Source organism: Gobio gobio (assembly GCF_949357685.1).
Source record: "Gobio gobio genome assembly, chromosome: 13".
NCBI classification, from domain to species: Eukaryota; Metazoa; Chordata; class Actinopteri; order Cypriniformes; family Gobionidae; genus Gobio; species Gobio gobio.
The window spans coordinates 38505994-38530905 of record NC_137106.1 but is presented as its reverse complement, the minus strand read 5'-3'; the positions used below and the strand labels follow the sequence as shown (position 1 = coordinate 38530905).

Sequence of the window (24912 nt, the reverse complement as noted above, 5' to 3'; positions counted from 1 at the left end):
AGGGGGAGGCTCAGTGCTCAGCTAGCTACGCAACTGCCACAGATCAATGGTGTTTACTAGCAGGAGCAAACTTTTTCTGGAAAAAGTTTTATAAACTCCTAAAATGAACATGAAAACTTTGTTTTGGCCTGTTTTTTGTTTTGTTTGAAATGATGTCATTTTTGTTCGTCGATTTTGCTTGAAGTATATCAGGGGCCTTTATTCAGTACAGACATAACTAAGAAAACAAAGCAGAAATACTGTACAGTTCCTCTTGAATATTTATTATTTTCCCTAAAAAGTGCATTGTTAACCAGTTCTCTGCAAACTCGACTTTGTTTCCAAACCAGAATTTATATACCTTTACTGCTGCAAGTGTAAATTAAACCAGTCCAATTAGAACTTACTAAAATGAGATTATGCGTTTCAGTTTTGTGTGCAATATATGCAGTCTTTCCTCCTGTTGAACTTTCCAGCATGTTCTTAAACTCATTTTCTGTCATCGCAGGTGCAGTCCTCTGTGGCTGTGGGCACTCCAGACTACATCTCTCCTGAGATTCTGCAGGCTATGGAGGACGGGAAAGGGAAATATGGCCCGGAATGTGACTGGTGGTCACTGGGCGTCTGCATGTACGAGATGCTGTACGGGGAAACACCTTTCTATGCAGAGTCCCTGGTGGAAACGTACGGCAAAATTATGAACCACAAGGTACAGAGTCATAGCAATGTTATTATACATTTACATTTATTCATTTAGCAGACGCTTTTATTTAAAACTTAAAAACTTTAAAATTATGAATACAGCAAGAGATTCATGGTGGAGAGGCAAATAAACACAAGTAGTGCTCAAAATACAAAGTTTCAGACATTGCTTAGAGTAGCATAAGCTAGAGTAGGGAAGTATTAAAGGAAAGTGAAAGCATAGATTTTTTTTATGATGGTGATGAGGTTAAGTGCTCACGGAAGAGATGAGTTTTCAGCTGTCTTTTGAATATTGTCAGGAATTCTGCATTCTGCATTTTAAAACAATAATCCATGAAAGGCCATGCACTGCAGTGATTTTTATAAAGCTTACCATACTTAATGCTTTTTACTCAAAGCTTTTAAGACCACCTTCAAAGAGGATCAATAAAGATTTTTTACATTTTCAACTTTAGTTTGTTGTGCTGCTGTTTGAGTATGAAAAGGCCTGCAAAGCACAAAGTCCACTCAAAAGGGAGTTATTCAGGAAGCATTGTTTCTGAATTCCCTGAAATGCCTTGTTTGTAGTCTTGAGTTTTCTTCTAGGAACGAATTTAAATAATTCACACCCAAGGTATATGCAAAAAAAGGAACAAAGCTTGGTGAAGTTGCGTTAGTAGTGGGCCTGGTCACTTCATGCGCTTTCTCTGATCGGATACGTATCCGATCGTGAAAAGATCAGGTGTAAATGCCCTCCGAAATGCATTCAAGACGGATTTAAATCCGATCGCTCAAACCACTTCAGGAGGTGTTCTGGGCCGCATTCCAGATGAACCTGAACAAGTCTAAATGCATCTGGTTGTTGAAACCACATATGTAAATTTTACTCCTCCAAACAATGCTAAAAATAAACGTGTGAGAGCGTGTTATAGGCTATATGACGTTATAGTCAGATATGACAGCGCTACTGCAACACGCATCGCAGCAGAGGAGCAGCTGAGTATCTCTTCATCAAGCCAACGCACAAACTACCGCATAAAACCAAAAGTATGCCGCAGATGCTCAACACACAATCATCTTCATTAAAAGTAAAGAAACTAAATAATCTTACCAGTGTAGGTTGCCATGCTCCCTCCTATTGCAGTCTTTGATTTTGAAATTAGCTGATGATTCTAAAATTCAGCTCATATCTGTTGTTTTCGTGTCGTGAACTCTGCATATAGCGTGGGAATTGAAGATCGGATTTATATCTGTGTTTTCGGAGACACATTTATGCGACCAAGTATAAATGAAGTCGTTTTGATAAATCAGATTGCTATCTGATTACACCTGGTCGCATGAAGTGACCAGGTGTAAATAGGCCCAGTGTGTTGAAACTTGCAGTTAAGATAAATGGTGTGTTGCAGTTTTAATTTTGACAGCAAATTTTTATTTTGTTTTAGTCATATTTTAGTCGACTAAAATCTAATTTAGGGTTTAGTTAAGTTGTAATGCATTAAGAATTTCTCTAAAATGTCCAAACCCATTATATACTCCTGGAGAAAACATCTATTAACCTGTTGATATGAATGATATTAAAGTTTAAACATGCAATACAGAGACCGATTTAACTGCTGTGACATATAACATGTTTTTATCTTAAAGCAGCACTAGGTAACTTTTCAACCTTCATAATATATTTTCAAGACTCTTGTGATGATGCATCGACTTACAATAGGTTGAATGACACGTTTGCCATAGCCTGACGGGGTCTGTATCGTTTTTAATCATACTTTTAAACTTCGGGTTTCGGGTAGTAACCCGAGAACAAAAAGAACTACAATATTCAACTGCTTCACGGCATATACGTCACTTCCACCACCACCCCCACTTCCTTAAATTCGGACGTGCGAGCCCAACTATCGCTGGATGTTATAGTCATGGCCGAAGCAGCAGAAAAAAATAAGAAAGCAAAGGTTTTGTCGGAGGAAAGCAAAAAGAGGAAACGAGAAAGTGATCGGATTAAAGGCAGGACGAGGATCGACATTGGGCAGCGTTTGCTCATTGGCGTGAGCTGGAGGAGGAGGGGCTACATTCTTGCAAGTAAATACATAAGACGTATAAAATCATATTTTAGGATACCTAACATGTCTGTGATATTGGTTTATTTGTCTTGCCTCAAGCTATAATGCAAATCGATTTTTCAAATTTGCAGATTCATCTAGGGTAGCTTGATATTATAATATTGACGATATATGGTTATTACCTACCACTCAAACAATGAATTGAAGTATCATATAGATTCCGTAAAATGGTAACCAATAGACTAGGGTACTATAATGACGCTGGCTTGTAAACGTGAGCATTGCGATCATTTGGCGTTTGAAAAAAATAAAACCCATGAAATGATATTCATATGACATGCTGAAACATATGCCACTGTACCTGGGATGAAGACATTTCAGACGCGACGCAAGCAGAACACCTGAATGTGAACTCCTGCAGTGTTCAGGGCTATCATGGTTGTCATGTCAACAAATACACGTACAATGCATCCCCTGATGTAGGATGACAGTTTACGACAGTAGTAGAGGACAATACTGTTTCCCAACTGTAGAGGGACCCCGAGAGCAAAAACCTACCTAGTGCTGCTTTAAAATTAAATGAAACCAATTCTCCTAAAAGAGAGCATATGGTCTTCTTTTCAATGAATGATATATGCATTCTTTATAACAACTTCCATACATCATTCTTAATTCTTTCAAGCAGATATATTTATTTGTATAAATTAAATATAATTAATCCTTATTAAAGCTATTAAAGAGGAGTGAATGCTTTTCTCTTTTTCTTTTGTTGTTTGATTAATATTAAGGGCACAGGTGGCTTTAGGTTTATTAGGCTTCTGTCACTTTAAGACCGAATGTACTGATGCACAGCCTGAACTGTTTACATTCTTTTAAGACATAACTGACTGTGTTTACATCAATACAAAACAAGATTTTGACATAATGTTGTGTGTATTTGTCCATTCAGATGCGAAAGAGAGCTCAATTCAGTACTCGCGCGCTGAAAGAAGTAGCTGTGTTTACGACTGTGTGCTTCGTGTGTGTGCGCACAGAAAACTGTACTGAATAAAAATTATTTGTCAACCAAATTGGCGTGATGTTCTGAAACACGCCGGAAGCGGTTGACCAATCACAACACACTGGTCCAGCCGACCAATCGGGGCACATTGCCCTTTTCGAAAGGCGCTTCATAGAGACCTGAACTAAACAGAACATTACTTACAGAGTGGGAAGAGAGGGGCTGCAACAATGTTAAATATGTGAATTATTACTATATATTTTTTAACATTCAAGTATGAAAATCTATTCGAGTAGACCCCCCAAAAAATCTAACTCAATACTGTAAAAGGACATAATAGGTCCTTTAATGCAGAACACTATTATAAAAGCAACAGCAATTGTGTTTGTGTATTTTGTGTCTTAAGTAAGGGGTTTGCTGTTTATACCATTTCCCGCAGGAGCGTTTCCAGTTCCCTGCCCATATGCCAGACGTCTCGGAAAATGCCAAAGACCTGATCCGCAGACTCATTTGCTGCAGAGAGCACAGGCTGGGTCAGAACGGCATTGTGGACTTCAAACAGCACCCCTTCTTTTCCGGCATTGACTGGCAGAACATCCGCAACTGTGAAGCCCCCTACATCCCCGAAGTCAGCAGCCCATCTGACACGTCAAACTTTGATGTGGATGATGACTGCCTCAAGAACACAGTAGTAAATTACACTTTTGTTTTTGACCTTACCTTAATGAGATCACACATTGTTGGGATTTAACCCACACCTAGAAGTTTTACGATCATGTTTTTACGATCTCTGCTCTGTTTTAGGAGACAATGCCACCTCCTTCCCACAACGCCTTCTCAGGTCACCATCTCCCATTTGTAGGTTTCACCTACACGAGCAACTGGTAAGATATTACTGTAAAACTCAACAGAGGTGATCACACAGGAGATGCGTGTTTAAATCCAGCCTGCATTGTGTTACAGTCCCATTCCCTCTGTTTAAAACAAAAAACAGGCCTAAAATTGATCTTGACTAGTATCTAGGACAAGTCTCTAGGGCAGGGGTTCTCAACTCTGGCCCTTGAGGGCCACTTTCCTTTCACAAACCTTGATCAAACCCACCTGCCTATATCTTTCTTGTAACCCTGAAGACCTCGTTTGGCTTGTTCAGTTGTGTTTGATTTAGGGTTGGAGCTAAACTCTGAAGGAAAGTAGACCTTGAGGGCCAGAGCTCTAGTGTGATCATTTGACCCCTAACCCTGTTTTCCCCTACAGTACACTGTCTGACCGCGGTTGCCTACGGGAGTCTGTGGCACCTACGCAGATGGACGTGTGTGTGCAGCGAGGCCTGGAGGACAGTCTGGCTACTGAGGCGTACGAACGGAGGATCCGCCGTCTGGAGCAGGAAAAACTGGAGCTCAGTCGCAAACTACAAGGTGTCTGCCCTCGTGTCCTTAGGTTATTTTCTGCTTTAAATAGTCCCAACAAATTGTTTGTCTGCCTGGCTGACAGTTATAATGTCTTCTGGTCCTTAGAGTCCACAAAAGCAGTTCAGGCTCTGCAGTACTCCAGCGGGGACGGGCCTGTTTCTCCTAACAGAGATTTTGAGATCCGTGGACTGAAGGAGGAGATCGAAATGCTGAGAAAACAGATTGCAGGTAATTTTTACTAACAATTTTTCTTTCCACTTTCTTTGTTTTGTACATGACATTTACAGTTGTGTCTCAAATGAAACTCATAAATGCACATTTTTAATGTCTCACGTTGTTGTTTGTGCCCTTTCATGTATTCTTGTCTCTCTCCTCCTCCTTTTAGATACAGGAAAGGTGGAGCAGCAGTTAGAACAGGCCAGTTCTGCACGCAGGGATATGGAAGACTCTTCCAAACAGATCCGATCTCTAGAGAAACAGCTCAAGAGCATGAAGCAGGAAAGAGATGACCTGCAGAAGGTACAACTTCAACTGCCTAATGTCTCTCACTATAGATTAGTTTGAAAGCGCCGCATACTATCTCTTGAGAGGTATAATGACGTATTATATTTTGCTGTATGCCTCGGTTTAATTTTCACTGATTAGAATAATTTAGATGACGACAAAATTCCCCTCAACTTTTTAAAAACTTTTATAAAACGGCAACAGTAAATAAGTCGGTATGAAAGTGTGTACATGTACATGTAATTAAGTATTTATTAATTGATCTTATTATTTGTAATAAATTATTATATTTTACTTTTTAATACATTATTTTAATAATTTTTTTTATTAATCTTTTGTACAACTTTGTATACTGTTTGGCTACAGGGCCTGCAGGACTCCTCAGAGAAGCTGAAAGCTCAGGGCAAGGAGCTAAAAGAGGCAGACAGCCAGAGAAAAATGGCCATGCAGGAGTTTGCCGAGGTGAGCGAGAGGGTGACAGAGCTGCGGTCACAGAAGCAGCGTCTCTCCCGACAGCTTCGGGACAAAGAGGAGGAGATGGATTCCCTCAATCAGAAGGTGGAAGCGCTTCGGCTGGATGTGCGCAAAGCCGAGCGGGCCAAGAAAGAGGTTAGTGTGGAGGAAAACGGCTGATCAGAGGAGTATGTTCTTTGGGCTTATACATTAAATATGTGTAAACTCTGTGTCTGTGTCTGTAGATGGAGGCCCAGGCGGAAGAGTGGTCTGCTGAGGCTCAGAAAGAGAAGAAGGTGAGGGAACGCAGTGAGCAGTACAGCAGACAACTGGAAGAAGAGCTGGAGGGAATGAAGGTTTGTGCACGCAAACACACTTTTTCTCTGAAAATAAAGCTGTTGTAAAAGTTGCAAAAGTTATTTTGCCACTGTTGAAGGGGTTTTATGCACAATGCAAGACGCATGGAAAATTTGCTGTGTGATGTCTGTTGGCTTGCTTTTATTAAATGGCAAAATGTAAAAAAAAAAAAAAATTTAAAGACTAAAATGTCCAATAAATAATTACATTGATTATTAGTAAAATACTAAGTCTGTAGGAAAGTGTGCAAAATGATATTAATCAACTAATTATTTAAATTAAATTATTTAATTGATTAATATAGTATTTTGTTATAATTAATTTAAATGTAATTATATAATTAGTAAATAGTTTTTATTTTTATATTAATTTCATTACATTAATTCATAAATAATACAATTTTAATTAATTAATACATTATGAATCGAATAATTTAATTAATTAATAAATTGTTTTATTAATTATTTTATTGTCTTAATATCTTCATTTTTTTTTAAATAATTTATGAATAGTTGGATTTCCATCAAAACGTGAAGCAAATCTTTTTGCAAAAATATTCATTATAAAAATACTAATGCGAATTAGGTGCGTTTCCATCGAGTTGTTCAACCTAGTAACCAACAGTAATTAAAACACCATCAGCGGAAACAGTAGTGATATGTCGTTCGCGAACGAGTCGGCTCCTTTAAGTGAACGATTAGAGTTGGTTCGGTTCCCGTCTTTTCCTTTTTGTATATTAATATAAGACAGAATAATATTATTATCCTTTTGCTACTCTACTTAGCCACACATCAAGTAGTCACTAGCTGAATGTTATTTTGATGTGTATGAGTGTGCGATCACGCGTGATGACATTAAGTCGATGACATTACCAGCGCCACTCTCGATTCGTCACACACACATACAGTAGGCTACACATTAACATAACATTCAGTTACTGCATGGAGTGCGTGTGGTCAAGCACTGTGGTGAAAAGATCATCCTTAATATCGGGTTAGAAAACAAGAGTAACATTTGAATAGTTTAAGTGAAATATCTACATACATATCAATCACAGGCCAAACATTACTAAATTTGATCTGAATTTAAAGAGCCAAAAGTGTACTAAATGAAGAGCTGTTTGGGAGCTGAAAGAGCCGGCTCTTATTACTGAGCTGAGCCAAATGATCTGGTTCCCTAAAAAGAGCCCTCACATGGGTTTAATGTTCGCTACGTCAGAATTTATTTGGCAAATACGTTTCCATCTCCTTTTATTCACATGAACTCTTTTTCGCACAAGTCAAAAACCACCTCAAGCAAGCGTAAAAACTTATGAATTAAGGGATTTTGTTTTGAAATTTGCTATTTCCATCACTAGATTCTGATCCGATACTTTAAAATGCACATAAAATCAGGATGATGGAAACATTGCTAATTACTTTTATTTAATTAGTAAATTATTTTATATTGTAAGGTGTTTGTTAGTTTCCTTTAAATTAATTTGTGACATTTATTCATTTCATGTATCTTAAAACTGCTCTGTATAAGAGTCTCTTTTTGTCCTGTGTTGTGAAGCAGCAGAAGCAGGTGGGCCGTTCTCCCAGCGTTGGGTCCTCTGAGCAGCACCAGGAGCTCAGTAAATTACGAGCAGACCTGGAGAAGAAGTCTGTGTTCTATGAGGAAGAGCTGTCACGCAGGGAACTACAACATGCCAACGAACTGAAGAACCTGAAGAAGGAGCTGCGGGAAGCAGAGGGACAGCAGCTCACTTTGAAGAAAGAGATCATGATGCTCAAAGACAAACTTGAGAAGACCCGCAGAGAGAGGTACTGATCTTACTACAAGAGATTGTTAAACACCTCAATGTATTATTTTACTTGATAGGTCTAAGGGGGTGGAAAATGGTCATGTAAAACTAGATTACAATCATTTGTGGTACAAGGAACCTTGACTAACATAAGTATCCATAAGGGGGAGAAAATAAAGTGTAGATCATGACCTCTTTAAAAGAAGCTATGGAGTTTGGCTTGTGTTAGTATGTTGGCAGTGTGTGTTGTGTGCTGAGTAACCCTGGTGCTCAATAAATCATTTCACCCTCACAGTCAGAGCGAGCGAGAGGAGTTTGAGACCGAGTACAAACAGAAGTACGAGAGAGAGCGAGTGCTGCTGTCAGAGGAGAACAAGAAACTTTCCAGTGAACTTGACAAGGTGAACATTCTCACACTCCTATGGCTGTCACGATAACTGAACGTCAACATGAAATTCAGCAGTTCAGCCTATTTACTTCATGCACTGCAGGTTATTTAAAAAAAAGTGTTATAATCGTTTTTAAAGATGAAATAACTTTCTCTTAACTCTGAAATGACTTTGCTTTTCCATTGATGTCACTTTGGCACTATGGGCAATTGGATAATGTGAACCAATATCCAAATATCTATTTAGGCATTGGTTTAGTAAACTCATCTTGAGTGCTGCAGGGATGACATATTTTTTAGGCCAACCTGCAAGTTAGCATCGCCCTGATTCCCTTGACAAAAAGACAATACGTTTTTCCATTGGCTTTTGGATTATTGCTCTGTGACGAACAACACTTGTAAAATCATAATCTTTTGTTGATCAAGATAATTAACACAAATGAAGACTACTTTTATTCATCTTTAAGCCTAAAACAATCAGAAGTAAAAAGCTAAAGCTAGGCTATAAACAAACTACACAATCACATGACTTCAACGTCACCACCAATCAGGGCCGGCCCGTGGAATAGGCAAATGCTAGGGGCGCCAAAATGATCGTATGCATCCAATGAATTCTTCTAACGTAGACAGGATTGCTTTCATTTTTAGGGTGCTTGTCCGCTCGCGCCAGGTGTAGACACTGTGAAAGTTGCCTGATTATTTGACGGATGATCGAATTGTGGTGTCAAAAAAGACAGAAGCCCTCTGATGTAGTAAAAAAAAGTAGTAAAATACTAATGTTCGCTAATTTATTAAATTTTTTACCTTAAACTTTATGCAAGTAGCTGTTCTGGGTTCTCCAGAGGCCACAGCCAGCGGATATCCGTTTTTTAAATGCATGTAATATCACTTTTTTAATAGCCTAATGTTTTTACTCCACAGGGACATATGGCAATTTTAAAATGTATTTGCCGAAATTAGTAATGATATTTATACACAGGTTTATTTAAAATAGCAACATTTTATGTAAATATCTAAATTTCTCAGTTTAATTCATGGTGTAAACATGAATGTCCATAGTTTAGTGGAAGATTGCTGTCATGTACTGGAAAACAAACACTTTTGCTAGTTCTCAATAGTTTGTGCATGAATGTTAGATGCAGTTACTCCTGCTCTTTGTGTGTTGGCTGTATTGTGGTTTAGGTGCTATTTTTGTATTGTTTAACTATCATCAGGCTTTTAAAAAAGAAAAAAATAATATCATTGAACATAATGACGGGGTAGAATGGGACTGGACAAAAAAAATGAATGAATAAATATTTTTTTAAAAACATCAATGCATTACAAAAATAAAACCGTACCAGTGTTTCCACAACTTAGACAGATAATATGTAGTGTGCTAAACCTTGATACAAGGGCCACCAAGTAAAATCTTGCCTAGGGCAGCAAATTGGTCAGGGCCGGCCCTGCCACCAATCTTTATTTCTGTTCTACAAGTTGGAAAGTTTGAGTTAGGTTAGTTTGCAAGAGTATGAGTATAAACACAACGAGGCTTCTCTGCTCGACGTAACGGCGTTTAATGTTCCCGACTGTCCCATTTAGCCACTTCCTAGCTATCGCCTTTTAAATACAAGTAAAAGCTTAACTTGTGAGCGGGGCATTACTAATGTGTTTTATATCGTAGAATAAAATATGAACATATGTTGAGCTTGTTAACCACAGACCTTATTTCATGCATTTAACTGAAAACCCATTCAAAAACCCACTGAAGTGCGATAAAATCAGATTTATATGACTTTCTTCTTTCAACCAAACACAATCGGAGTTAAATAATATACTGGCTCTTCCAAGTTTATAATAGGAGTGAATGGTACCTGAGATTTTTAAGCCCCAAAAAAGCACATCCATCCATCATAAAAGTGCTCCAGGTGTTAATAAAGGCCTTCTGAAGTGAAGCGATGCTTTTTTGTGAGAAAAATATCCATATTTATAACTTTATGAACTATATAACAGAGTGACCTCTGACCCAACTCATGACATATTGATGAATGTGGAAGCACAGAGGATTGAGCAAATCAAAACTGGTCACAAATTAGACGTCTAATGCTGCGTTCACACCAAACGTGAATAGAGCGTCTGGCACGAGTTATTTCCATTATAAGTCAATGGAAAGTCTCGTTGACGCACGTCTGGAGGTCATGCGGCGCGATAGACGCGTTTCGCGCGGCACGATGGACGCGGTTACGCCTAATTCGTGCGTCCAGTTCGCGCGAATGATGCGAATTGAGTGTCTTGCGCAATACGCGCGTTTTGCGCGAGTGGTGCTTTTTGTGCATTCATGCGTTTGAAGCGAATTCGCGCCTGACGCCCGACTTGAAAAATCTGAACTTTGGCGTCAAGTCGCGTTAACCAATCAGGAGACTGCTTGCTGCTATCACGTGGTAAAGTGACGTGATGAGAAACCCTGTATAATATATATTTTTAATGAAAATAAAAAGAGGCAGAGGGTGTTTTATGACATATTTCTCCTGGAGCGCCTTGAACGCGTGTCTATTTCGCTTCAAACGCTCAATTTATACGCACGTCCAATTCACTGTGGACGCGCGATGCAAAATGTTCACGCGTCAAACTAGACGCAGTAGACGCGATTTTGACGCTCTATTCGCGTTTGGTGTGAACGCAGCATAAAAAGAATTTTTTTTAAGAGAAATGTTGAAGTATTCCTATAATGGAAGAGGAGCTTGAGTTTGTTGCCTAGCCCTATTTGTTTGAACCGCAAGATGCATCTATTCTCACCTAAGCTTACGCTACACTACATCCTGCGTCATACGTCGGTCAGAGGTCACTCTTCCACCTGGAGTCGTATGGATTATTTTTATGATGGATGGATGTGCTTTTTTGGGCTTCAAAATCTAAGGTACCATTTACTCCCATTATAAAAGCTTGCAAGAGCAAGGATATTTTTAATATAACTCTGATTACATTTGGCTGAAAGAAGAAAGGCATGTACACCTAGGATGGCTTGAGGGTGAGTAAATTATGGGATCATTTTTATTTTTGGATGAACTATCCTTTAAGTCCTCTCAAATCACAGTCGACAGTGTTTGTCATACTCATATTGTTTATTGTTATACAGTATTGCAAACATGCCTTAGATTCAAGTTAAACTGATGGTGTGCAAACAATTTTAGCTACTGTATAAACCAGTGTTTCATATAGTAAAACTACTATTTGACAAAAATTGTGGCATACCAGTATTTTTAGGCTTGGATACTGTGACACTACTGTGGCTCCAGGATGCTGTGCAACACTAACACATCAGCCCACAATCCTGAAACCACAACCTCCATCTCTCATATTACTGAAGTCAAATATTCCACTTCGCTTTTGATGTGGTCATTACGCTGAAGATGACAGGAGGCTTCGCTTCTTAGCGGTCAGAGTTGATGCTCTTTGTTAAAACCATTCATTAATTCTCCGTATCTGAGCACTTCAAATGGAGTGTAAAGCACAGAGTGGTTAAAAGAGAACCCTCCGTGTGCGTGTGGTGGTTCGTAACTGCTCTCAGTGAAGCTGACGGCAAAAAAAAACACGCCAGAGATGTTTAGAGAAGAACCCTTGGAGGGCAGCACTCAGTTGTGAAAGAAAGAAAACATGCTGTTGCCATTTGCGGACTGAGTCTTTCCATGAGTCTGTTGAGCTGAAGATATGGTCCACCATGCCAATGTTTTACTGGGAAGTCAGTCAGCATCCTCCCCCCTGTGTAAGCACAGAGAAATATGCTGATCAACAGACAGGAATCTGGAACGGTTATCCCCAGGACCACTGCGAGGGTTCAGCACTCCGGTCAGAACGCGGGGTTAAATGAAAATGTTAAATAATGCAAGTGCAATTATGGGGTGGTCAACCTCACCAGCTCTGGCTTAAGATAGAGAGTGCCTCTAAACCAGAGTTGACTGCATATATGTGTACTTGTTTACTGCGAAGTCAACCGAGCCGCAGCATACGGAAGGGGTCATGTTTATTCATGAGCGTTTCGTGGTTCTTGGTGGTTTAGGGGTGGAAATGTAGAGGGTATTAGAGTGACATGAGTGGCTTAGCATGGTGGTCCATCCTGCAGGCTCTGATGAGAGCCAGTCGCTGTTTCTCTGGTCCGTATAATTACATCTGGCTGCTCAAATTGCCGTATTGGTTAGTGATTTTCTGAAATAATGAAGGGCATGTTTTTGAGCCTGTGTTAATTGGGTTGTGCAGGAGTAAAACCCTCAAATGAGGATTATTTTCTGTTCACTGAAATAAAGTGTATAGCTGGGTTAGGGATGTGCTATGACCACCCCATAATTGCACTTGCATTATTTAACATTTTCATTTAACCCCGCGTTCTGACCGGAGTGGATGTGCTAAACTACATTTTCAGAATCAAGTCTGTGGGCTGACTGAACGACTACATGTTCATAACAAACTACTGTATAATCTTATTCGTTCTTGCATTCAAAAACATTGTTGGGGTCAGTAGAGTTTTATGTTTTTGAAAGATGTCTGCATTAACTTGATCAAAAACACAGTAGAACAGTAATATTGTGAAATATTAATGTTCTCATGAAATCAATCTTATTTACTTTGTTAGCACACATTATAGGTCTTAGGGTGAACAATTAATCCGTGCAAGTTAATACACAGAAAAAAATTGTTTGCCGTAGTAATCTTTAACCAAAATTTGAAAAGTAACTTCCGGTCTGGAATGGCGTTCCCTTTCCGATGACGGCAGTTTGACGGCTTGGGTTTGAATATCCTTAACCACTCTCCTCCAACCGTTATTCTGCTATGAGCGAGAGATGGAGAGGAGGAGCGCTGAAGTAAAACCCTGCCCTCTATTCAATATTCCGTTTCACTTGAAAATACGTCACAGCACTGAAATAAAATCATTTGCAACTTCCGGTTCACTGGGACTTTAAAGGGTTAGTTCACCCAAACATGAAAATGATCCCATAATTTACTCACCTTCAAGTCAACTTAGGTGTATATGACATTCTTCTTTCAGATTAATACAATTGGAGTTATATAAAACCCTGGCTTTTCCAAGCTTTATAATGGGAACTGTTACTGTAACCAAGTGATTATAGTTTAGTCAATAAAGTTATGAATATGGATATTTTGCTTACACAAACGTATCACTTAGCTTCAGAAGGCCATTATTAACACTTCAGAGCCATATGGATTACTTTTAAGATGTATGGATGCACTTTTTGGGCTTCAAAATTACTATTCACTCCCATTATAAAGCTTTGAAAAGCCACAATATATTTTTTATATATATCCGACTGTGTTCGGCTGAAAGAAGAAAGTCATATACATCTAGGATGTTTTGAGGGAGAGTAAATTATGGGATAATTTTCATTTTTGGGTGAATTAATACGTTAATGCAGGGGTTCTCAACCCTCTTCCTTGCGGGCAACTGTCCTGCAAAGTTTAGCTCCAAGCTTGATCAAACTCACCTGCCTGTAGCTTTCTAGTAATCCTGAAGAGCTTGATTAGCTGGTTCAGGTGTGTTTAATTAGGTTTGGAGCTAAACTCTGCAGGACAGTGGCCCTCGAGGACCAGGGTTGAGAACGCCTGCTTTAATGCAACGTAAATGACTATTTTAACAACTTAATAACTTTCTATTTTAATATATGTAAAAATGTAATTTATTCATGTGATGTAAAGCTGAATTTTCAGCATCATTACTCCAGTCTTCAGTGTCACGTGATCCTTCAGAAATCATTCTTATATGCTGATTTACTGCTCTGCTTCTTATTGTTATCAATGTCGAAAACAGTTGTGCTGCTTAATATTTTTGTGGGAACAGTATTCTTTTAACAGTATTTATTTGAAATCGATATCTTTTGTAACATTATAAATGTATTTGCTGTCACTTTTGATCAATGTAATGTGTCATTGCCGAATAAAAGTATTAATAAAAACTTTTAATTGGTAGTGTATTCACTAACATCTTTTATTGTGTGTTTAGATGATGTCCTCGTTTGAGAAGCTGAGCAGCAGTAACAAACAGCTGGAGGAGGAGATGAGAGAACTGGCTGATAAGAAAGAGAGCGTGGCCCATTGGGAGGCCCAGATCACAGAAATCATTCAATGGTGAGAAACACACACATGCTTTTACTTTGCTGTCTAATCACATGTTTTAATCTGGAATCAATGCTTTTAGACTTTAATCTGATGAATCTGATCATTCTTCGATTCAGAGAAAACTGAAAATTAAAATAAAATGTCAAAGTTCGGAATAAAAAAAAGCCATTTTGTCAGACTTCACGTTGTCTTTGCAGTGCATTGCAGGTCAATATGTAGTCTGCTGAGGTGCTAAACACAAACTTAATGGCCTAGAGTACAATATTATGAAATGTATCAAATGTTATGTCAAATGTAATGTAAACTATGGTACATTTTTGGACCCAGTTGTAGGCCAGCCAAACCCTGAACTTTTAAGGAGCACATATATAATTTAATTTCTTTATAACATCATCTTTGTTTATGAAAATGCCCCTAGAAGCTGTTTTTTTCCTTTAGATGTATTAGCTATTTTTCAAACATAAACAATCAGTTCACATTTACAAAACAAATTGATTTCTTTAAAAGAAAAATTCCACCTCTTAATGCATCAGTTTATTGGGCAATTTGGCAGTATGCACAAATCTAGAATTTGGACCCAAAGTGCTGGAGTGTAGGAATGATCTGAAAAGAGTGGTATGGGGACATATTATAAACCTTAGCAGCTTGACTTATGAATATTAATTATGCAAAATAAGATTTGCCCAGTAGTTCTTGCTGAAAGGCAGATTAGTAGAATCTAGCCATAAAATATCACCACTTTCTTGTATGTTCAGTCCATTGCTTGAAACAACTGGCCAGCAATAGCTGCTGTTTGGTTTTAAAACCACGGCTGTAAGGCTGAAAATTCTAAAATGTAATAAATATTTCTCAAAAAGTCAAATAGTGCACAGTTGTAATTCTTTTTTTGTTTCACTTCTGCTTCTTTGGCACCAAACCCTTGGCATTTACGTGACCATGGAGCCATCTTGTGGTCATGTTTAGTAAGTGCAGCTCTGAACATCTGTTTTGCTCTCTTAGGGTCAGTGATGAGAAAGATGCTCGCGGATATCTACAGGCTTTGGCTACTAAGATGACAGAAGAACTGGAAGGCCTGAGGAACACCAGTCTGGGTGCACGTGCTACTGTGAGAGAACTCAGTTTTGATCTTGACTGTTAACTTGGTGCTTAGTTTTAGGAATGCATTTTAGCATGAGTTAACAATGAAGTTTATTCTAAACGCTGACCTTTTCAATCTTTTAAAAGATATCAAGGGCTCCAAATCTTCCTGCATTGAGACCCAGTAGATGTCTAATTCTCTTTTCTTCTGGTTTTCCAGGACATGCCATGGAAGATAAGACGTTTTGCTAAGCTGGACATGTCTGCTCGTCTGGAGCTGCAGTCTGCACTGGATGCCGAGATTAGAGCCAAACAAACCATCCAGGATGAGCTCAACAAAGTCAAGACGTCCCATATGGACACTGAGTGGTAAAACACATCTTTCCTTTAAAGCTTGCAGAAGGACGTACCTGTCAGTAGATCAGGAAATGAGTTGATGGGTATTTTCAAAGACTTTAGATATGCAAAGACGGTGTACTCGTATTACTATGAATGGGAGTGCAATGCGTAATTTGACAGATTAAGTCCCGCCTTCTAAGTAAAAAAGCCAATCACCAATTGGTAATGTCATTGCGTCACTGCAGGTACCGTTAGAAGCTCCGGTTGTTACAGAAACTTCTGAGATGCGCGCTTTAGGACTGCGCATGGGCTGCTCCAGCCTGAAAAATGCATTTTTTTTTGTCTTGATTTGAGCGTTTATGAGGCATTTGTCTGATTTCATTGGTGATTTTAAATATGAAATATAATCGTAAGACTAGTGAACAGCTTTGGAGAATTTGATATTTCTGCACTTGCTTGACTGAGTCAAGGCATTTCAAAGATGGCCGCTGAGTCAAATGACTTGCCTGAAAGGGCTTTGGCATTATCCAGTTGACAATCCAGTGAATAGTTGGTAAGAATCCCAAATAATGGTCAACAGATATGGGCTTGACCAATGTCGAGATCTAAAAGAGCATGATGGCCAATTCCTAGTTTTATTCAGAAAATATAATTTGATTAATATGCATTTGAATTTAATTTAAAAGTATGTGAGGAAATAAAAATGCGTTCCTATAGATCTTTAAAGTCAGCATGAATAAAATCTAAATGCATTGACTTCTTAATTTTTAATAATAAAAAAATAAAAAATAAAACTGCAAACCCCTGCAAACTTGTACTTATTTGTCACCGTTTTTGAGTCCACATCTCAAAATCAAATCAACAAACCCGATGGACAGAACTAATTTCCAAGCTTAGATGTTTTTTACACTCGGATGTAGCTCAAAGTACAGAAGAAAAAATAATTTGATTCTTCCGATTTCTGTTGTTTCTTTGTGATTTTAAATCAATAAAATGTTAATTGACCATTGACCAACATTGATGATCTAAAGATGGTCACATATTGGTATGTTAATCAGGTTATGGTCATTACATTTTGTCTGATTTTGTTCTGCACAGCAAGCTGGAGGAGTTGGAAAAGAAGAACCAGGATATGCAGACAGAGATCCAGAGGCTGAAACAGGAAACTGAGAATCTGAGATTGTCTAAAGGTAAAAGCGTGAACATTTCTTGATATTTGTTTACATGGTGTATATATTTTTGTATGTGACATTTAAGTCATGTTATGTGTTCCAGGGGTCAAGCACCAAGACTCCCAGAGTTCCTTCCTGGCTTTCCTCAATGCTCCGACTTCCGCCCTGGATCAGTTTGATGTAGGTATTTTGAAACAGTGGCATGTGGTTTCATTTTTTTATGAAGTTGCAGCTGAAGTGATCATAACATTAATTCGTTCTGTCTGATTTTTCATTTGTTATGCAGACATTATTGATGTTATTGATGTTTATGTTTCCTCTTATATTCTCTTTACATGGTTTTGTGTGGATTAAATAACTGGCTGAAATCCACTCTCACCCATTATTACTTCTGGGCTTTTGAGACCGTAATTTTAAAAGCGAGTAAACATGCAATTCCTTTTCTCTGTGTTCATGTATTGTTTGCTCTCTTTTCTCTTGTTTGCTCTCCTTCTATCTGTCTGTTTTTGTCTGATGAAGCGCTCCACTGCCTGTGGGCCGGCCGACAAAGGCAGACGTGTAAGCTCCTTTTGTTGTGTATGGTGCAGTGGCTCATCTCTACGTTGGTTTGATTGCGTGACTTTGATGCATGTCTGCGGTCTGTTACTGCATGGCAGAAGCGACATATCCACACTTCCCAGAGGGTCTTTCGAGTGCACATGCTTATTTGTTACATTTAGGGTCAATTTCACCTAAGTTCTTCTTTATCATGAGCATTGGACTACAAGCTGATACTTGCTGTAGCTAATACATATGCAACATTTTGCTCCACTCATCTTGCGTTACCAATGGAGGTTTGGATGACTCAACTTCTAACTCACTTTTGCATATAATTGCTGTTTCTAAACTATTTTGAAGCTTGTTGTGAAACAGACATGTGGCGTTTGTGTTCAGCAGTGTTTCAGATTTCTCTACATTCTCTGTGCTTGTTCCTGTCAGGTGTCATTGACGTGTTGTTTGGGTCTTGGAGATGTTTTTTTAAACCTCTGTCCTGTCAAAATGCTGCTAATGTGCATGATGTCTTTTCAAAGAGCCTGTTGTTATGTTTGGCAGGCATGTCTTGGTTCTGCTGCTCATAATTAATGGTACAGCTGGATCAGTTCTCTAAACGTTTCCTTTTTCTAACCTTCTCAATAGATTGATTCCATCGATAACTTCAGCCTGTCCAACACACCATCCCGGGAGGAAGATGGAAGATCCCAGGTCACATCACACTCTCGCTCACCCTCAACTACCAGCGATATGGAGTCTAATGAGGTGACTTCTCACTGTCTGACCCCTTTCGCAACGATGCAACTCAGAAACTTTGTACATTGAACTGCTACATTGAATTCTGGGATTCCCTTGTCCAGTACAAGCACATGGGATGCCACCTTTAAAATGTGACCAAAAGCATGCCTTATAGGGCTATCTTGGTAGGGAGCTCAGCAGGTTTTGGATCAAAACTTCACTCATGCAGAAAAAGAGATTTATGCAGATGATGCTTTCTAATAGGATGTTAGCATGTTTTGACTAATAGCCATGACTATGTTTCCAGCAGGTAGATCAGGCACAACGAGGTGCTCAAACTCCCGTTCGATCAGGATACAGTAGCTCTGGTCACAGCACACCTAAAGTAATTCATGAATTAACTTTCCTCATTCTAGTTACTTTCATATCAGCCATTCAAACATAACTTATATTTTTTAATATGTTGTCATTTATATTTTTCTAAATTGCTGTTTTTATAGCCAAAGGCCCATCAATTCGTGGTGAAGACCTTCAATACGCCCACTAAGTGTAACCAGTGTACTTCTCTAATGGTGGGAATAATTCGACAGGGCTGTACGTGTGAAGGTAAGGGGTCACTACGGCAACTGCTGAGGTTGTCATGGAAATGATAAGTGGCGTTAAGATTGGCATTCACATTGTTCTCCTCCTTCTGCAGTCTGTAATTTCTCCTGTCATGTGACGTGTGCGGACAAAGCTCCTGCCGTGTGCCCGATCCCACCAGATCAAACCAAAGGACCATTGGGTATAGACCCCCAGAAGGGCATCGGCACAGCTTATGAGGGCCACGTCAAGGTTAGAAGCTTTAGTTTAAAATTCTCATTACATTTTTGTAATCTCAACTATTACTTTTAATGTGTGAACTTAAAACAATCTTCACATAAACTCATTATAATAAATGCTACATTTAACTTTTTTTACATTTTTTTAATCAGATTTTTACTTGCCGTGTCAAAATGCACAAAAAGTTATTGTTTTTGACCCATGTAATCTTGTAAACGGTGCTTTAAGATTTTAGATAGGTCTAACAGGTAGGATATACAGACATTGAATAAAGTTTTCAAACACAGTTGTCACTGATAAATTATAAATTGAATGTAAATTAGTCCCTATTAAAGCTAGAAATGTTATCCAGTCAAGAGCAGTAAGGATATTCAAAGAACAAAAAAAGAGAAAATCACTCAAAGACAGACAGAAGCTGGTTTATTAGGCTGCTGTCACTTTAAGACCTGCCGCTGTTGCACATGACGTGGATCTGCTACACATTTTCTCTCAACTCTTTACATTCATTTAAGACTTCTTTTAACCCATTTAACTGTGCTTGCGAGGATACTTAAAGGGGACATATTTAGTGCTGGGAATCTCTAGGCACCTCACAATTCGATTTGATTGCGATTCAGAGGGCTGCGATGCTATGATAAATGATTATTGATGCATCTTTTTATCTATACAGATTTTCTTTTTTCAACCGAGCGTTGGAAACATTTAATATGGTTTCTCATGTTTGTCGTGTTTCGAAAATATTTTAGTTTTGTTTGACACAACTTGCATATAGTGTGGCTCTTGTCCAGGTCATTTTCCACTTCAACTTCATAGAAGCCGAAGTGCTTCCATACACTGGCTTTTAATGCAGAGGGTGCCGGTTGGATTTCTCGCTGAGCTATTATGCGTCTCTGTTATGTGCACGCCACAGACGGTCCGGGCGCTGCACTTCCCGCGCTTCAGAGTTGTACCTTTTGTGTTCCATCAATATTACGTTATCAACATTTAGAAAATAGATTTTTTGACATTTGTGATTTGAATCCACATCGTGATGCATCTAAAGCCCTATTCGCATGGGATTAGTATTATCTGGGGACCTCCGGTGATTTGTAATAATTGCAGAGAATGTCTGTGATCTTAATCCTGTGCGAATCGGCCATGTCTGTAATTTGTAAAGTAAAAATTCCCCCGCAAATTACCTACCATATTTCGCCAAACACGAGGTCCTGTGATAATATTAGTCCCGTGCGAAATCGGCATCTCTGTGATTTGGCCAGGATTAGGCGGATCGTATATCATTTTTGCAAGGTTTTTGTTTCCTGTGCGCATTTCGATCTTTATCTTTCACGAAGAATGGAGCTAGGCTGCATATCATGCGCACCGTTATGAATTCCTCTGCGGCCGCGCGGATTATGGGGGAGAGCGGGGCACAACCTAACGCTTTTTGACTTTCTCAGTTTGTGTAAATCCACTTGGGGTTCAGAGTATTTATTGTTTCCCACATTAATGGCACACATGTCTAGTACAATTATGTGGTTTTGTTTCATTAATACAGTGTATACTTTTTTCTTGATTTACCCCGAAAGAATGGAAGTGAAATGTGACAACATGCCCCATAGGTGGGGTACATTGTTAGAGATGCACCGATTGCATTTTTCTTGGCCGATTCCGATTTCTGTTTTTTTTTTGTTAGTGAGATCGACCGATACCGATTTTTACCGATTCCAATTTTCTTTCTAAGAACTATAATTGACTAGCCTGACGTCGTCATACTCAATTCTAGTCAGAATATGAGTCTGAGACCGCTCCGTTGGGCTGTGATTATGGGGCGTGTTTCAACCGAACCAGGAAAGATCTCAATTGGATAGACCTACAACCAATCAGAGCAACGGAGCAACGCACAACGTTAGTTGTCAAATGTCAACAGAACTCAACTGCACTGTGTTGCCATGTCCGCGGGTTGAAGCGACCCCAATTATGTGATATACAAACCCAAGAATGCGATTTTTAGCTGCCAGCCCTGCCAAAATAACACATATTTTACCCCCCAAATGCCTTTTTTTCCCCGGAGAACCCCCCTGGAAAGCTATTGGGCTTGTTTTTGGCTAGTTTTGAGGAATGTTAGCAATTGGGCGGGTTTTGTTGTAAAAACTTGGCAACCCTGTCTGCACGCACGCTGGAATAAGTAGCCTAACGTTAGAAGAACAAGATTAGTGTACGATCTTTGCCGGTGTTGTAAAAAAAATAATTTAAGGATACACAGAGTACTTACCAACACGATCATCATTTCTGAGAGAAATAGTAAAGGTGAATGCATATACGAACAAGTTCTCCGTTTAGGATTAGAACAAACTCAACCCAAGCGGCTTTTGATGACGTGGATGATTACGTTACTGTTTATCATCTGTCCATCATCGTCTAAAGCCCGCCCTGACAATTTCATTGGTCCGAACAGTTTCTGTTCGGGCATAATTACTTCTCTACCGATCAATTCCAGACCGAACTGCCCGAGTAAAAATGTTGTGGGCGGGGCTAAGTTCGGCTGGCATCCAGGCTAATAATTGACAGCATATACAAACAAAAATCCACTTTTTCTACAAAGCAAAATTTTATTTTAATTATAAAATAAATTATTAAACATTACAACAGGATCTTCTTGCACTTGAACAACTCTCAAAAAATAAGTGTTCTGTGCCTGGAAAGAAGTAGAAAAAACAAATAACTGAAAATCAGTTGCTTTATGAAAAAAAACATTTACATCCAAAAAATAGTTCAGTAATTGCATACACAGCGAATTACACAAAAACACCCGTTACATCTAACAGTAAACCAATATATACAGACCTTATGCCTTTTCAGGGGGTGCTTAATAAACTGGTAAACTCTATATCCGTAAAACAACTCAGATGAACTGTAATAACATGCACGCTCTCCCTAGCATTACTGCCGTGACCAGTATCGCTCCGGAGACTATAAGTTGGATCACAAGCCATCCTGATCCATCCTTGAGCTTTAACTTTTTATCAAAACTGCCTTGGAATGTCCCTCGTTCAGGCAATGCACCTGCATTGCTTACAAGACATTGTTGTAACTATAGATGCTCGAGCGTGGAGAAAATGGTGGACGGTGTACAACTGGCTGAGGGCGGAAACTATTCTAATACGGAACAGTCTGTTAGCGGCGTGGGTGGGAGCGTGCAGATTAAGGGGCGGTAATATAATAGATCCCCTTCCTATGTCAGAAGGGGAGAGAAATCTGAGCGGCTCGTTTTTCCACATACTTATAGAAAAAGGTTTACCAAAACAAAGTTACTGGGTTGTCTCTTTTCACGTTTTCTGGGTTAGTAGATGCACCAGGGACCTGATTATAGCACTTAAACAGAAAAAGTCAGATTTCCATGATATGTCTCCTTTAACAAAAAGGACATTTTGGCATAATTTTGTGTCTGCATTGCTGCACTGAGTTTGTGTCTTGTTGCACTTAAATGGTTTAAAAACTTTTGCATGAATAAGAGCGTGATCATATATTGTAATGCTAGCCAAAAGATAACTGTAAAAATGGATGCTGCGTTAATTACGCTAAATATTTTTTACACGTTAAACTGGAAAAATGTATTGCATGCGTTAAAGTGTTAATTTTGACAGCACTAAATAATACTGTATAATATAATGTAGGAAAGTTTTATTTTCAGTACGTTGAGAACTAATTCTGAGATCTTTTCTTTTAGGTGCCCAAACCATTAGGTGTGAAGAAGGGGTGGCAGAGGGCCATTGCTGTGGTCTGTGACTTCAAACTCTTCTTATATGATCTCCCAGAGGGCAAAGCTGCTCAGCCTGGTGTCGTGGTGAACCAGGTTATTGACATGAGGTCAGTTAGGATTTCAAAGCAAACATTTAAGCCAGTCTTTGATTCTAATGACTGTGTTTGCTTGACATCTGAATCATACTCTTTTGTTTGCAGGGACGAAGAATTTTCAGTTAGCTCAGTTTTGGCATCAGATGTCATTCATGCGAACAGGAAGGACATTCCCTGTATCTTCAGAGTGAGTTAACCATTTAAATAAGTTCATATTGGTAACACTAGTTTTGTACTGTAATTTAAAATGATTTTGTGCCTGTGTTCAGTAATAAACTTTGAAGTTGTTGTCCTCTTTATCTCCTGCAGGTGACAGCATCACAGCTCTCCTCATCCAGCAATAAAAAATGCTCCATCTTGATCCTGGCCGACACCGATCAGGAAAGAACCAAATGGGTTGGCCTGCTGAACGAGCTGCACCGCCTCTTGAAGAAGAGCAAACTTAAAGAACGCTTTGTTTACGTTCCTAAAGAAGCATATGACAGCACACTGCCTCTCATCAAAACCACACAATCTGCTGCTATTATAGGTACAATCCACCACACCCCAATAATATTGGGTTTATAATATTAATGTAAAGGTTTTTATTACATAACAATCATTCCATATTTATATAATCTCTGATATGACTGGCTAACCTCTTTGTTTGCGAAATTATATAGATATCTGCCTGTCTTGTAAATGTGGGTGATCGTATGTCAATGAGCTTGTTGGTATGTCCGTATCATGTACATACCATTTGAAATTTTTGCTGCCAAAAAGGAAGTACATGACAAGCCTTATATATTATATGTTGTAATTATATTATTAAATATCATGTTTTTAGTATATACAGTGGCTTGAGAAAGTATTCAAACCCCTTATTTTTTTCATTTTTTGTTGCTGCATTTACTTTTTTCACCTTAATCTACACTCCATACACCGTAATGACAAGCATAAAATAAAACACTTAAATTACATCGCATAAATATTCATATCCCTTTTCTGGGACACGTGAAATTTAGCTCGGTAGCATTCCAATTTTGGTTGTAGATGTTTCTACATTTTGAGTGGAGTTACCCTGTGGCAAATTAAATTAAATGGTTATGATTTGGAAAGACACACACCTCTTAATAAAAGGTCTAACAGCTGAAAATGCTTAACAGAGCAAAAACCAAGCTGGAGACAGATCTGGGGAAGGCTGCGAATAATTCTGCTGTATTGAAGTTTCATAGAAGCATATAGCCTCCATAATCTTTAATGGAAGACGTTTGGAACAACCAGGATTCTTCCTAAAGCTGGTCTCCTGGCCAAACTGAGCAATCGATGGAGAAGGTCCTTGGTTAGATTGGTGACCAAGATGCTGATGGTCACTCTGGTTGAGCTCCATGATCCTATATAGAGATTGGAGAAATGTATAGAATGACAAACATCACTGCAACACTCCACTTATGTGGGCTTTATGGAAAAGTGCCCAGACTCAAGCCTCTCCTCAGTGAAGACCCACTTGGAATTTGCAGCAAAAGCACCTAAAGGACTCCTCAGACTGCGAGAAACAAGATTCTCTGGTCTGATGAACCTCAGGTTCAAGCATCATGTATGGAGGAAACCAGGCACTGCTCATCACCCGCACAATACCATCCCAACAGTAAAGTGTGGTGGTGGCAGCATCATGCTGTGGCAGAGTCCTGCACG

At 38.9% G+C, this 24912-nt stretch overlaps 1 protein-coding gene across 19 annotated transcripts in view; it reads left to right on the top strand.

Moving 5' to 3' along the window:
* cdc42bpaa (CDC42 binding protein kinase alpha (DMPK-like) a) overlaps positions 1 to 24912 on the top strand; it is a 104745-nt gene that overhangs the window by 58478 nt on the left and 21355 nt on the right. For 10 of the 19 annotated variants that reach the window (XM_079832319.1, XM_079832318.1, XM_079832317.1 and 7 more), the window contains 23 exons: positions 488 to 688; positions 4163 to 4414; positions 4528 to 4607; positions 4978 to 5138; positions 5238 to 5360; positions 5518 to 5651; positions 6003 to 6245; positions 6335 to 6445; positions 8001 to 8251; positions 8528 to 8633; positions 14610 to 14734; positions 15725 to 15830; positions 16023 to 16171; positions 17240 to 17331; positions 17417 to 17493; positions 17833 to 17871; positions 18490 to 18609; positions 18890 to 18967; positions 19083 to 19188; positions 19280 to 19416; positions 23111 to 23250; positions 23344 to 23425; positions 23548 to 23767. In XM_079832319.1, the coding sequence (XP_079688445.1) occupies positions 488 to 688; positions 4163 to 4414; positions 4528 to 4607; positions 4978 to 5138; positions 5238 to 5360; positions 5518 to 5651; positions 6003 to 6245; positions 6335 to 6445; positions 8001 to 8251; positions 8528 to 8633; positions 14610 to 14734; positions 15725 to 15830; positions 16023 to 16171; positions 17240 to 17331; positions 17417 to 17493; positions 17833 to 17871; positions 18490 to 18609; positions 18890 to 18967; positions 19083 to 19188; positions 19280 to 19416; positions 23111 to 23250; positions 23344 to 23425; positions 23548 to 23767 (3133 nt within the window). The remainder of the gene's footprint in view (positions 1 to 487; positions 689 to 4162; positions 4415 to 4527; positions 4608 to 4977; positions 5139 to 5237; positions 5361 to 5517; positions 5652 to 6002; positions 6246 to 6334; positions 6446 to 8000; positions 8252 to 8527; positions 8634 to 14609; positions 14735 to 15724; positions 15831 to 16022; positions 16172 to 17239; positions 17332 to 17416; positions 17494 to 17832; positions 17872 to 18489; positions 18610 to 18889; positions 18968 to 19082; positions 19189 to 19279; positions 19417 to 23110; positions 23251 to 23343; positions 23426 to 23547; positions 23768 to 24912) is intronic. The other 9 variants (XM_079832315.1, XM_079832314.1, XM_079832312.1 and 6 more) reach the window with 2 other exon arrangements.